Source organism: Oncorhynchus clarkii, chromosome 31, assembly GCF_045791955.1.
Source record: "Oncorhynchus clarkii lewisi isolate Uvic-CL-2024 chromosome 31, UVic_Ocla_1.0, whole genome shotgun sequence".
Lineage (NCBI taxonomy): Eukaryota > Metazoa > Chordata > Actinopteri > Salmoniformes > Salmonidae > Oncorhynchus > Oncorhynchus clarkii.
Genome location: NC_092177.1, coordinates 15,360,251 through 15,375,648, shown reverse-complemented (window position 1 = coordinate 15,375,648; position 15,398 = coordinate 15,360,251). Strand labels below are relative to the sequence as shown.

Here is a 15,398-nt window from a genome sequence, read left to right as displayed (position 1 = left end):
TCTCCATGCTCAGCAACCATCAAACATTACTGGACTGGAGATGTTTTGTAAGGAGGAATGGTCTAAAATACCTTCATCCAGAATCCAGACACTCATTAGAGGCTATGGGAAGCGTCTAGAGGCTGTTATTTTAGCAAAAGGAGGCTCTACTAAATATTGATGTGATTTTTCTAATTTTGTTTTGATGCATATTGCACATTTTCTGTTAATCCAATAAACCTAATTTCACTACTGAAATATTACTGTGTCCATCAGTTAGTTGATAGATCAAATTGAAATTGCTGATCCAAACACCCAATTATTTAAAAATGGAAATCATGGAAATTGTCAGGGGTGCCCAAACTTTTTCATACGACCGTACATCTCAGTCAGTATTTTCTGAATAGAAAAAGCCCCAACAAAATCTCAGTGGCGATACCATAGACAATCTCAGATATACAGTACATATTTCTGATTATAAAAACCAGTATCTGTACTTACCTATCAAATGAACTATGAACAGAACAGATCTCCTCAGAATAGGACTCAAAAGATCTGTCAGGCAACTAGTGTGCTCTACAAACTCTACAAACATTTCAGAGGGCTTTTGTTTCTGCGTTATAAATGTTTGTTAATGTGTCCCCGAGTTAAACTAGCCTACATTTCTGTTAAATCTATATTCCACAATAGCTTACAATAATCACTAGCGTTACATTTATTCCTTAACGTTTAACGCAACCTTGTAGAAATGTTGTTTCATTTTGGCACAATATTGTTGCATTTCACTTTCCAATCCTGTGAGTGGGTGCAGCGTTTAGCCCTTTCCTGCAGTGACATGACCTAGTGACCTCATGGGTGGAATGTTATTCATATTTCTCATCATTTCGTAATTTATCAACATTGGGGTTTTTTAAACGCAGAAAATCCTGTGTTTTTATGTAAAATGTTTTTTTTGTTATAGTTCAGTTAGTTAACCTTTATTTAACTAGGAAGGGCTCATTGAGATTAAAATCTATTTTTCAAGAGCGCACTGGCCAAGATAGGCAGCACCAAGTCATTCCAGACAGACAACATGAAAAACTACAATTAATCTAGTAAAAACCATGGAATTCACAAGAGTATAAAACAGCAAATTAAAAACATTGACAGGTCAGGCAATCAGCCTCAAAATCCTTCATCAGTGATTTAAAAACACCAATCGGGACAAGTTCTTCCAATTTAAAAGTATTTTGTAAGGTGTTCCAAGAGTACATAAAAGAGTACATAAAATCCCTTTAAATCAGTCTTCTGTGATGTGTAATATTGGGAAGCAAACTCAAAATGTAATACATGTCAACTCTATATCTGACATGGTACAGGTGTCTTCTTTTTTTAAGCCCATAACCATATGTGTGAGGTGTATACTTCTGTTTCACAGTAGATTTGTTTAAGACTACCTAGAAACACTGTGACCTTGATTTAGCCCACTGCAATAAAAGGTTAAAGTCCACATACACATTTGCCTGACCTATGAGGTAGAAGATCATTCTATAGAGTGACTAATATACAATGTAATGAATGATTTTGGTAAGCATTTTACATTGAATATCAGTTATGTAATTTTGACAGTGATACAGTGAAAGTATTCAGACCCCTTGACGTTTTCCATATTTTGTTAGGTTACAGTGATATAAAATTGATTTTAAAAAGAAAAATGTACCTCATCAATACCCCATGATGACAAAGCAAAAACAGGTTTTTAGAAATGTTTGCAAACGTCTAAAAAAAAAATTAAAAAAAAAATGAAATATCACATTTACATAAGTATTCAGACCCTTAACCTAAGAACTTTGTTGATGCACCTTTGGCAGCGATTACAGCCTCAAATCTTGGCACACCTGTATTTGGGAAGTTTCTCCCATTCTTCTATGCGGATCCTCTAAAGCTCTGTCAGGTTGGATGGGGAGCGTCGCTGCACAGCTATTTTCAGGTCTCTCCAGAGATGTTCGATCGGGTTCAAGTCTGGGCTCTGGTTGGGCCAATCAAGGACATTCAGAGACTTGACTGTGTGCTTAAGGTCGTTGTCCTGTTGGAAAGTGAACCTTATGGTGGAAAATTGCAAGACTATGTTATAATAATTTTATTGCATCAAATGGTTGTTTTATGCAACAGAATAGAGTATTAACTATTGTGTGTGTTCCACTGAGGATGGGTCTATACCGTACCAGAGAGAGATGGTTCCAGTATGGAGTAGGAGGGCCAGACACTGGTCTATACCGTACCAGAGAGAGATGGTTCCATTTTGGAGTTGGAGGGCCAGACACTGGTCTATACCGTACCAGAGAGAGATGGTTCCAGTATGGAGTAGGAGGGACAGATACTGGTCTATACCGTACCAGAGAGAGATGGTTCCAGTATGGAGTAGGAGGGCCAGACACTGGTCTATACCGTACCAGAGAGAGATGGTTCCAGTTTGGAGTAGGAGGGACAGACACTGGTCTATACCGTACCAGAGAGAGATGGTTCCAGTATGGAGTCGGAGGGCCAGACACTGGTCTATACCGTACCAGAGAGAGATGGTTCCAGTATGGAGTAGGAGGGACAGATACTGGTCTATACCGTACCAGAGAGAGATGGTTCCAGTATGGAGTAGGAGGGCCAGACACTGGTCTATACCGTACCAGAGAGAGATGGTTCCAGTATGGAGTTGGAGGGCCAGACACTGGTCTATACCGTACCAGAGAGAGATGGTTCCAGTTTGGAGTCGGAGGGCCAGACACTGGTCTATACCGTACCAGAGAGAGATGGTTCCAGTATGGAGTCGGAGGGCCAGACACTGGTCTATACCGTACCAGAGAGAGATGGTTCCAGTTTGGAGTCGGAGGGCCAGACACTGGTCTATACCGTACCAGAGAGAGATGGTTCCAGTATGGAGTAGGAGGGCCAGACACTGGTCTATACGGTACCAGAGAAAGATGGTTCCAGTTTGGAGTCGGAGGGCCAGACACTGGTCTATACCGTACCAGAGAGAGATTGTTCCAGTATGGAGTAGGAGGGACAGACACTGGTCTATACCGTACCAGAGAGAGATGGTTCCAGTATAGAGTAGGAGGGCCAGACACTGGTCTATACCGTACCAGAGAGAGATGGTTCCAGTATGGAGTCGGAGGGCCAGACACTGGTCTATACCGTACCAGAGAGAGATGGTTCCAGTTTGGAGTCGGAGGGCCAGACACTGGTCTATACCGTACCAGAGAGAGATGGTTCCAGTATGGAGTCGGAGGGCCAGACACTGGTCTATACCGTACCAGAGAGAGATGGTTCCATTTTGGAGTCGGAGGGACAGACACTGGTCTATACGGTACCAGAGAGAGATGGTTCCAGTTTGGAGTCGGAGGGACAGACACTGGTCTATACCGTACCAGAGAGAGATGGTTCCAGTTTGGAGTCGGAGGGACAGACACTGGTCTATACCGTACCAGAGAGAGATGGTTCCAGTTTGGAGTCGGAGGGCCAGACACTGGTCTATACCGTACCAGAGAGAGATGGTTCCAGTATGGAGTAGGAGGGCCAGACACTGGTCTATACCGTACCAGAGAGAGATGGTTCCAGTATGGAGTCGGAGGGCCAGACACTGGTCTATACCGTACCAGAGAGAGATGGTTCCAGTTTGGAGTCGGAGAGACAGACACTGGTCTATACCGTACCAGAGAGAGATGGTTCCAGTTTGGAGTCGGAGGGACAGACACTGGTCTATACGGTACCAGAGAGAGATGGTTCCAGTTTGGAGTCGGAGGGCCAGACACTGGTCTATACCGTACCAGAGAGAGATGGTTCCAGTATGGAGTAAGAGGGCCAGACACTGGTCTATACCGTACCAGAGAGAGATGGTTCCAGTATGGAGTCGGAGGGCCAGACACTGGTCTATACCGTACCAGAGAGAGATGGTTCCAGTTTGGAGTCGGAGGGACTGACACTGGTCTATACTGTACCAGAGAGAGATGGTTCCAGTTTGGAGTCGGAGGGACAGACACTGGTCTATACGGTACCAGAGAGAGATGGTTCCAGTTTGGAGTCGGAGGGACAGACACTGGTCTATACGGTACCAGAGAGAGATGGTTCCAGTTTGGAGTCGGAGGGACAGACACTGGTCTCTATACAGTGAAAACTGTTGACCCAGCAGATACTGTCTGCTGTGTATTATAGGTATCTTTCATACAGATCTTAACCTTGTGAGCCATTCTATATATCTGTTGTTCGTCATGTAGGTTGAAAGGGGTGTATTTTGGCTATAAAAGACCTTTGTACTTTTGTCTCGGGGCTCTCAAAGAATCATCTGAGCGTGACTCGTCGACCAGCCATGACCAGCCATCATTATCTTACAGCACTCAATCGATTCACTTTATATGTGTGTTTTGTATTGACCTGCTTCCTTATTAATAAGTGATTAAAGATTTAGTTTAAGTATAACTCTGACTTGTGTGATAAGTTTGTCTCTCCTCATTTGATAGTAAAGAAATTAACCACCACAACCTTCACCCCAGTCTGAGGTCCTCAGCACTCTGGAGCAGGTTTTCATCAAGGATCTTTCCCTCGATCCTGACTAGTCTTCCAGTCCCTGCCGCTGAAAAACATCCCCACAGCATGATGCTGCCACCACCATGTTTCACCGTAGGGATGGTGCCAGGTTTCTTCCAGACGTGATGCTTGGCATTCAGGACAAAGAGTTCAATCTTGGTTTCATCAGACCAGAGCATCTTGTTACTCATGGTCTGAGTCCTTTAGGTGTCTTTTGGCAAACTCCAAGCGGGCTGTCATGTGCCTTTTACTGAGGAGTGGCTTCTGTCTGGCCACTCTACCATAAAGGCCTGATAGGTGGAGTGCTGCAGAGAAGGTTGTCCTTCTGGAAGTTTCTCCCATCTCCACAGAGGACCCCTGGAGCTCCATCGGGTGACGATCGGGTTCTTAGTCACCTCCCTGACCAAGGCCCTTCTTCCCCGATTGGTCAGTTTGGCCGGGCGGCCAGCTCTCGGAAGAGTCTTGGTGGTTCCAAACTTCTTCCATTTGGTAATCATGGAGGCCACTGTGTTCTAGGGGACCTTCAATGCTGCAGAAATTGGTTGGTACCCTTCCCAAGATGTGTGCCTCGACACCATCCTGTCTCGGAACTCTACGGACAATTCCTCTGAACTCATGGCTTGGTTTTTGCTCTGACATGCACTGTCAACCTTGGTATCCTATAAAGACAGGTGTGTGCCTTTCCAAATCATGTCCAATCAATTGAATTTAAAACAGGTGGATTCCAAGTTGTAGAAGCATCTCAAGGATGATAAATGGAAACAGGATGCACCTGAGCTCAATTTCAAGTGTCTCATAGCAAAGGGTCTGAATTACTTAGCACAACTTGTGCACCTGATCCTGCTGCCTCCTGCAACATGTCTTCCCTTACGGCTGCTACAAGGACCCTACTCTCTGTCATCACAGTTCATCCAGCAGTCATACTAATGTTTCATGTCATTACACTCCCTGGTGCTAGCCTTTATCAATACATCCAATAATGATCTTTAATGTGATCATATTGGAACAGTATCCACGATTGGGTTCACTTCAGGTCAATTCAGAAAGTACATTTTCCTTATTGAAAAGCATAGAAGAGAAAAGGAATTGGAATTTCAGTGTACTTCCTGAATTGGAATTGAAATGGAATTGAGCCCAACCCTGAACGTATACACACCCCCTCTCCTACAGGAATCCCCATACGTGATGCTGAAGAAGAACCATGATCAGCTGTCAGGGAACGATAAGTACGAGGGCTACATCGTGGAGCTAGCGGCTGAGATCGCCAAGCACGTTGGATACCACTACAAACTGAAGGTGGTCTCAGATGGGAAGTATGGAGCCAGAGACCCCGAGACCAAGATGTGGAACGGCATGGTCGGAGAGCTGGTGTACGGGGTGAGTGCTCATAAGATGGTCATTCTAGCTTATAAAGAGGGTTTGTAAGTGCTCATAATGGGAGGTCATAAGTGTCCATAACATTTCTGGAAGTGGTTAACGTTCATAGTTGAAACATTGTATTGTTATGTTGATGTCACTGCAAAAAAAAATATTTCTGACACTATAATGTTTGCATCGATATCGTCTGCCAAACATGTTGGTCCTTTCAAAGAAGTATATATTTTTTCACAGAAAATCTGTATTCAATGCTCAACAATAAAGCTTTAAATAGCTTAATACACAGTGGACTCTCTCTCTCTCCTTCTCCCTCTCTCTCTCTCTCTCCCTCTCTCTCTCTCCCTCTCTCTCCCTCTCTCTCTCTCTCTCCCCTTCTCTCTCTCTCTCCCTCTCTCTCTCTCTCTCTCTCTCTCTCTCTCCCTCTCTCCTCTCTCTCTCTCTCTCTCTCTCTCTCTCTCTCTCTCTCTCTCTCTCTCTCTCTCTCTCTCTCTCTCTCTCTGGTTGTGACTCAGAGTCGGGCAGCTCAATGCTTCAGCAGGTGACAGGGAGGTTAAGTGTATGTACTGTAACTAAAGAACAACTGTTCAGTCCTATCTCCTGCAATCTGCCCACACACATCCATAGGAAATTAATTTGTAACAAAGAGGACACGTTGCACACCATGGTGCCAATCTCTGCTGTTGAAAGGGTCTGTGTGATGCTATGGGGAGATTGGTGTGTGTATGAGGGTGGGAGAACCGGGTCTACAGGAAATCAAGGTCAGGATTTGAGTGTTTCCTGTTAAACAAAATCTCTGTGTGTGTTCAGTCTTATGCTGCATGTATGATGACTACCTTCAGTATTCTCTTTCCTTCTTTGTCCTCGTCCAGCACACCTACTGTACTGGACAGTATCTAGCTCTACGGATTTATTTACAGATGTAGAAAACAGGTTTTTATTTACAGATGTAGGATCTTAATTTGATCAATCTTTTCATGCTTTTCATTTTTTGTGCTTGAGTGTATTTCATGGTCAATGTGACAGCACAACTCTATATTTCTTGCTAACATGTCTCTCTCTTTCTCTCTCTCTCCCTCTCTACCTCCTTCCCTCCCTATCTCTCTCTCTCTCTACCTCCCTCCCTCCCTCTCAACCTCTCTCTCCCTCCTTACCTTCCTCTCTATCTACCTCCCTCCCTCCCTCTCAACCTCTCTCTACCTCCTTCCCTCCCTACCTCTCTCTCTCCCTCCTTCCCTTCCTCTCTATCTACCTCTGTTCCTCCCCTTCTCTCCTCCAGAAAGCAGATGTGGCGGTGGCCCCGCTGACCATCACCCTGGTCCGAGAAGAAGTGATCGACTTCTCCAAGCCATTCATGTCTCTGGGCATCTCCATCATGATCAAGAAGCCCACCAAGTCTAAACCAGGTGTCTTCTCCTTTCTGGACCCGCTGGCCTATGAGATCTGGATGTGTATCGTGTTCGCCTACATCGGTGTGAGCGTGGTCCTGTTCCTGGTGAGCCGCTTCAGCCCCTACGAGTGGCACGCAGAGGAATATGAGGAGGAGGCCGACCCCCAGACCCCAACCCAGCCGACGGGGCCCGGTGCTGGGCTACAGTCGGGGCAGAGCCCTGGTCAGCCAGGCCAGAACCAGCAGAATCAGGAACAGACCAACGAGTTTGGCATCTTCAACTCTCTCTGGTTTTCCCTGGGAGCCTTCATGCAGCAGGGATGTGACATCTCACCCAGGTAAGAATCCCACTTAGAAATATGATGGGTAGATCTGAGGTAGAAATACAATGGGGTAGAAATACAACGGGTAAATCTGATGTAGAAATACAATGGAGTAGAAATACAATGGGTAAATCTAATGTAGAAATACAATGTGTAGAAATACAATGGGTAGATCTGATGTAGAAATACAATGGGTTGATCTGATGTAGAAATACAACGGGTAGATCTGGGTCATCACTTTATTTGGATCATCCGGATTTTCCATCTGTAGATGCTCTATAAAGGGTAAATCTATCAACAAACTATCTGTTGCTAAGGCTTAGCTAAGGTTAAGGTTACATTTAGGGATAGGTTTAGAATAAGGCTAAGGGTTATGTTTGGTATAGAATAAGGGTAAGGGCTAAGTTTAGGGTTAGGATAAAGGTTAAGGTTAGGGTTAAGACTAGTAGATAGTTCGTTGAAATGTCCCTGATAGTCTGTAGAGCCCTCAAACTAACTCTGGACCTGGAAGCCAGTTCCACTGCATGTTTTCATTGTTCCCCTCTAATTAGGGACTGATTTAGACCTGGGACACCAGGTGGGTGATTCCCCTCTAATCAGGGACTGATCTAGACCTGGGACACCAGGTGGGTGATTCCCCTCTAATCAGGGACTGATCTAGACCTGGGACACCAGGTGGGTGATTCCCCTCTAATCAGGGACTGATCTAGACCTGGGACACCAGGTGGGTGATTCCCCTCTAATTAGGGACTGATTTAGACCTGGGACACCAGGTGGGTGATTCCCCTCTAATCAGGGACTGATCTAGACCTGGGACACCAGGTGGGTGATTCCCCTCTAATTAGGGACTGATTTAGACCTGGGACACCAGGTGGGTGATTCCCCTCTAATCAGGGACTGATCTAGACCTGGGACACCAGGTGGGTGATTCCCCTCTAATCAGGGACTGATCTAGACCTGGGACACCAGGTGGGTGATTCCCCTCTAATCAGGGACTGATCTAGACCTGGGACACCAGGTGGGTGATTCCCCTCTAATTAGGGACTGATTTAGACCTGGGACACCAGGTGGGTGATTCCCCTCTAATTAGGGACTGATTTAGACCTGGGACACCAGGTGGGTGATTCCCCTCTAATCAGGGACTGATCTAGACCTGGGACACCAGGTGGGTGATTCCCCTCTAATCAGGGACTGATCTAGACCTGGGACACCAGGTGGGTGATTCCCCTCTAATCAGGGACTGATCTAGACCTGGGACACCAGGTGGGTGATTCCCCTCTAATCAGGGACTGATTTAGACCTGGGACACCAGGTGGGTGATTCCCCTCTAATCAGGGACTGATCTAGACCTGGGACACCAGGTGGGTGATTCCCCTCTAATCAGGGACTGATTTAGACCTGGGACACCAGGTGGGTGATTCCCCTCTAATTAGGGACTGATTTAGACCTGGGACACCAGGTGGGTGATTCCCCTCTAATTAGGGACTGATTTAGACCTGGGACACCAGGTGGGTGATTCCCCTCTAATTAGGGACTGATTTAGACCTGGGACACCAGGTGGGTGATTCCCCTCTAATCAGGGACTGATCTAGACCTGGGACACCAGGTGGATGATTCCCCTCTAATCAGGGACTGATCTAGACCTGGGACACCAGGTGGGTGATTCCCCTCTAATCAGGGATTGATCTAGACCTGGGACACCAGGTGTGTTCAATTAACTCTCAGGTAGAACAAAAAACATGCCGGCTCCAGACCTCGTAGGGTGGGAGTTGAGTACCCCTGCTGTAGAGCATCTACAGATGGACTATCCAAATGAAGTGAGCTAAATCTGGTGTAGATTGGATATATTATATGATGGTATGATATACTTTATTGTCCCCGAAGGGAAATTTGACTTGGACAGAGTGCTGCTGCTTCCACACAAATACAGAGACTCAATTGACACAACACCCCATCATTAAGCCCCCCTCCCCACCCACACAAAAGGTAATTAGTTCATGCCAGGCCAGGCTGTGACTTAGTGGCAGTTACACATGATGTAACCAGACTCTCAGGCACAGATTGGCTACCTGGTAATTCTGGCAAATGCCAGATGGGCTAGATACATTTTTTGTTGTTGAGTGGCTGGTAGAAAATGACACCCACAAAATGTTTTACTTAATTTCAGAATAAAACATGAAAAAGGTGGCATGGTTGGTGATCCATGGGCCTGTTAAATGTTCTGTTATACTAAGCTGATCAGTGGGCAACAGCCCGCCCCCCACCAAGATGCCAGGGCTAAATTATTGTCCCAATCTGTATGTATGTCTCTCTGTCTATCAGTCTGTCTGTCTGTCTGTCTGTCTGTCTGTCTGTCTGTCTGTCTGTCTGACGCTTCCGTTGTCCTACTCTTTCAGTTACACTGGTTGTGTGTCACAAGCCTACAGTGGGATAGAGGTGCCATTTTAAAATGCTTCAAAACTAGAGAAGCAAAAACTATGACCTCATTGAAGGTATTTTAAAGTATCTCTCTTTTTAATATAGCCAGGTCCCAGATCTGTATTTAACCTTTATTAACTAGTCAAGTCAGTTAAGAACAAATTATTTTTTACAATGGTGGCCTACCCGGCCAAACCCAGACGACGCAGTGCGCCGTCCTAACGGACCAATCACAGCCGGATGTGATGCATCCTGGATTCGAACCAGGTACTGCAGTGACGCCTCTTGCACTGAGATGCAGTGTCTTAGACCACCGCGCCACTCAGGAGCCCCCACATGGTGCCAATCCAACCATCACAAAGAAAACACAAGGAAAACACTGTCGCCAACTAAACTCTGTCCACTCCGAAGTGAACTGCGCTGAAGGGTGGCTGGGTCGATAGTGTGTATTAAGTAATGTCACTAGCTCTGTCTGGCTCCCCCCGGAGTGAGAGCATTGATCAACAGTGCCACCGTCGGTCCCCCTCTCTAAAGGTCACCAATTAAGAATCTCAATAAAGTGTCTGAAATTAGAGACACAGAAAGGTTGACTCTCTCTCAGGGACACCAGAGAGACCTACTGAGAGGAGGAGGGGAGAGGAGATGAGGGGACTGGAGGATAAAGGAGGAGAGAAGGAGAGGAGGACAGAAAAGGGAGAGTGAGGGGAGAAGAGGGGAGAGGAATAGCATCATCACCAGTGTCTTCCAAGGCACTGACTGACTCACTGGACCAATGGAGAGAGATTGTGATTCCAAGAGCCTTGCAGTATGGGGACCAGATTCGATAAATCAAAGGCCTTCCTCTGTCCCTGCTGTTTCTGCTATTACCCTTCAGCTGGTGGCATTTACAGCATGCTGCTAAGCTAGCATAGCAAACACACACACAGACGTGCAGAATGTGCTCTCACAACATAACAGAACACACCACTCCAGTAAATATGGATCTGCCAGTCTGTCCAATGAAGGAGAATGTCATCTCTCTCTCTCTCTCAATTCAATTTCAATTTAACGGGCTTTATTGGCATAGGAAACATATGTTTACATTGCCAAAGCAAGTGTAAACATACTCTCTCTCTCCCTCTCCCTCTCCCTCCCCTCTGGGGTCGACAGCAGCGGTACAGTACATGAAAGTATACAATCTACTGTACTCATCGTTCCCAGATGAGCTGGCCCCATTACTTCATGTGTGGACATCTGGACTCCAGAGAGTGCTTCCTTCACCAAACCCAACTGTTATGTGTCCATAGCTCCATACAAGGGCAGTCTTCTGAAGAGCCACAGTCAGTCTTTGCTGGGCTGGTTTTTAAAATGCTTAAACTTTGTTTTTGACCAGTTTTGTCTATTTTATGTGGTCACTCAAGAGAACAGAATGTTTGTTTTACATCTGTGAGGAGAGACAGTGATTCTTTAAGCTGCCTGTACTGTCTTCCATCTAATCAGACAACGAGTTTACAAAAGACCTTAACGATGTTCAGATGGTATTAATCAGCGCTGTGGCGTTTCATTTCCACACGTTGCCGTCTGAAGAGAGACATGGGCTGCATCCCAAATGGCACCCTATTCCCTATATAGTGCACTGCTTTTGAACAGGGCCTATAGTAGTGCACTATATAGGGAATAGGGTGCTATATGGAATGCAAACCAGAGACAGCCGTAAATTCCCCTCCCTTTGTCTGTTCCTTAATGCATTCTGATTGGCTGGCTCTTAAGGTATGTCTGCCTAGAGCTCTGTAGAGACAGGGCTGTGGGTGTGGGTTCGTGCGTACGAATGTGTACGAATGTGTATGTGTGCGTGCGTGGATGTGCGTGCATGGGTGTGTGATCCTGTGTGCCTACCTGTGTGTTTGTTTGTGTGCCTACCTGTGTGTGCCTACCTGTGTGTTTGTTTGTGTGCCTACCTGTGTGTGCCTATCTGTGTGTTTGTTTGTGTGCCTACTTGTGTGTGCCTACCTGTGTGTTTGTTTGTATGCCTACCTGTGTGTTTGTTTGTGTGCCTACCTGTGTGTGCCTACCTGTGTGTTTGTTTGTGTGCCTACCTGTGTGTGCCTATCTGTGTGTTTGTTTGTGTGGCTACTTGTGTGTGCCTACCTGTGTGTTTGTTTGTGTGCCTACCTGTGTGTGATCTCTCTCTGCTATTTATTCTCTATAAAACCTTTGTTTACTGTGCTCTTTGTAAATGTCACCCCTGTCACTCAGAGCTCCTAAATCTCCCATCCATGACTCTCCTCTCTCTTCTCTCCTCTCTCCTCTGCTCTCCTCCGCTCTGCCCTCTCTGCTCTCCTCTGCTCTCCTCACTCCTACCTCTCTCCTCTCCTCTATCCTCCCCTCTCTGTGCATCTCTGTAGACAGGTGGCTAGAGGAGCAGGGATCTGCCCCCTTAAATCCCTCTAGCCTCTCTCCTCCATCTCCCCTCATATCCTCCACCTGTTCCTCTCCTCCATCTTCCCTCATATCCTCCACCTCCTCCATCTTCCCTCATATCCTCCACATGTTCCTCTCTCCCCACCTTCTATGTCCTCTTCTCTCTTTCCCCATTCTCCCTCCCTTTCATAGATCTCTCATTCTCTGTCCTATTCTCCTCTCCTCATCCCTCCTTTTTAGATCTCTCCCTCCCTCTCTTTCTCTGTCGCTCTGTATTTAGTGATGCATGCAGGCGGGCGTATTTAGTGACACTGCATGCAGGCGGGCGTGTATGTGCGTGCGTGCATACGTGAGTGCATGTGTGAGTGATTATGTGTGTGATTGTGTGTGTGAGTGAGTTTGTGTGTGTGAGTGAGTTTGTGTGAGTGAGTTTGTGTGAGTGAGTGTGTGCGTGTTTGTGTGTGTGAGTACGTGCGTTCATGTGTGTGTGCCTGCATATATTCATGTCATCTCATGCCTGCTGAGCAGACGATATCCATTTCTCTTTCTTCAGTCATTATTTCACAAGCCTCATTCCTTTCATGCTGACAGCACAAAACACACACACACACACACTAACCACACAAGACCAAGGTGTGATTCTCTAACAAACAAAGTCAACCAAAGCCAACTGTGTGTTTCCTCATTTTTAGTGTAAGATCAACAGAAACTCTGTGTGTGTGTTTCCCGAGAGGACTTGTCTCCTCTTCTCTCCTGCTCGGTCGGCCGGTGTTACCGCTGCACTGCTAGCCTGAAATAAATCAACACTGTCACTTACAATGCTACCTGCCACACACACAGAGCGTTCGCTACCCGTCACAATAGCAATTTCTCAGTCCACTGGTCAAAATCATTCCATAATGAATAATGGATCCAGTCTAATAAAGCATCCTGGTGTGTGTGTGTGTGTGTGTGTGTGTGTGTGTGTGTGTGTGTGTGTGTGTGTGCGTGTGTGTGAGAGAGAATGTGTATACTGTATATGACAGCAAGCACAATCTTCCTCTAATCCCATGCCTCCTGAACAGAGGATATCTGTTTCTCTCTCTCATCTGAATGTCTCATCTTCCTATCGATGTTCCTCCCATCTGAATGTCTCTCATAGGGATCTGTCTCTTCCTATACATGTTCCTCCCATCTGAATGTCTCTCATACAGATCTGTCTCTTCCTATACATGTTCCTCTCATCTGAATGTCTCTCATAGGGATCTGTCTCTTCCTATACATGTTCCTCCCATCTGAATGTCTCTCATAGGGATCTGTCTCTTCCTATACATGTTCCTCCCATCTGAATGTCTCTCATACAGATCTGTCTCTTCCTATACATGTTCCTCTCATCTGAATGTCTCTCATAGGGATCTGTCTCTTCCTAAACATGTTCCTCCCATCTGAATGTCTCTCATAGGGATCTGTCTCTTCCTATACATGGTCCTCCCATCTGAATGTCTCTCATAGGGATCTGTATCTTCCTATACATGTTCCTCTCATCTGTTAGATCTCATTGATTGGTGGTTTGTGTAGGTTTGTTTGTTTAAACGCTCTCTATAGGTTCTGATGTGTATTCCTGACAGTTGTTTAAAACAAATTTGAGTTGAGCCCATTTTGTAGTACTTTGATTTGAAATGAACATTCTCTACTGTTGAAGTCATCTCCACTACAGTTATCAACCAGAACAATGGAAACATCATCACATTATACTACTGAAGTCATCTCCACTACAGTTATCAACCAGAACAATGGAAACATCATCACATTATACTACTGAAGTCATCTCCACTACAGTTATCAACCAGAACAATGGAAACATCATCACATTATACTACTGAAGTCATCTCCACTACAGTTATCAACCAGAACAATGGAAACATCAACACATTATACTACTGAAGTCAACCTCCACTACAGTTATCAACCAGAACAATGGAAACATCAACACATTATACTACTGAAGTCATCTCCACTACAGTTATCAACCAGAACAATGGAAACATCAACACATTATCCTACTGAAGTCATCTCCACTACAGTTATCAACCAGAACAATGGAAACATCAACACATTATACTACTGAAGTCATCTCCACTACAGTTATCAACCAGAACAATGGAAACATCATCACATTATACTACTGAAGTCATCTCCACTACAGTTATCAACCAGAACAATGGAAACATCATCACATTATACTGTTGAAGTCATCTCCACTACAGTTATCAACCAGAACAATGGAAACATCAACACATTATACTACTGAAGTCATCTCCACTACAGTTATCAACCAGAACAATGGAAACATCATCACATTATACTACTGAAGTCATCTCCACTACAGTTATCAACCAGAACAATGGAAACATCATCACATTATACTACTGAAGTCATCTCCACTACAGTTATCAACCAGAACAATGGAAACATCAACACATTATACTACTGAAGTCATCCTCCACTACAGTTATCAACCAGAACAATGGAAACATCATCACATTATACTGTTGAAGTCATCTCCACTACAGTTATCAACCAGAACAATGGAAACATCAACACATTATACTACTGAAGTCATCTCCACTACAGTTATCAACCAGAACAATGGAAACATCATCACATTATACTACTGAAGTCATCTCCACTACAGTTATAAACCAGAACAATGGAAACATCATCACATTATACTACTGAAGTCATCTCCACTACAGTTATCAACCAGAACAATGGAAACATCATCACATTATACTGTTGAAGTCATCTCCACTACAGTTATCAACCAGAACAATGGAAACATCATCACATTATACTACTGAAGTCATCTCCACTACAGTTATCAACCAGAACAATGGAAACATCATCACATTATACTACTGAAGTCATCTCCACTACAGTTATCAACCAGAACAATGGAAACATCATCACATTATACT

General features: G+C 45.0%; 1 protein-coding gene across 1 annotated transcript in view; it reads left to right on the top strand.

Moving 5' to 3' along the window:
• Positions 1 to 15,398, top strand: part of LOC139390480 (glutamate receptor 1-like) — a 190,419-nt gene that overhangs the window by 128,943 nt on the left and 46,078 nt on the right. Inside the window, exons 10-11 of the mRNA XM_071137612.1 lie at positions 5,707 to 5,913; positions 7,190 to 7,638. Of these exons, the coding sequence (XP_070993713.1) occupies positions 5,707 to 5,913; positions 7,190 to 7,638 (656 nt within the window). The remainder of the gene's footprint in view (positions 1 to 5,706; positions 5,914 to 7,189; positions 7,639 to 15,398) is intronic.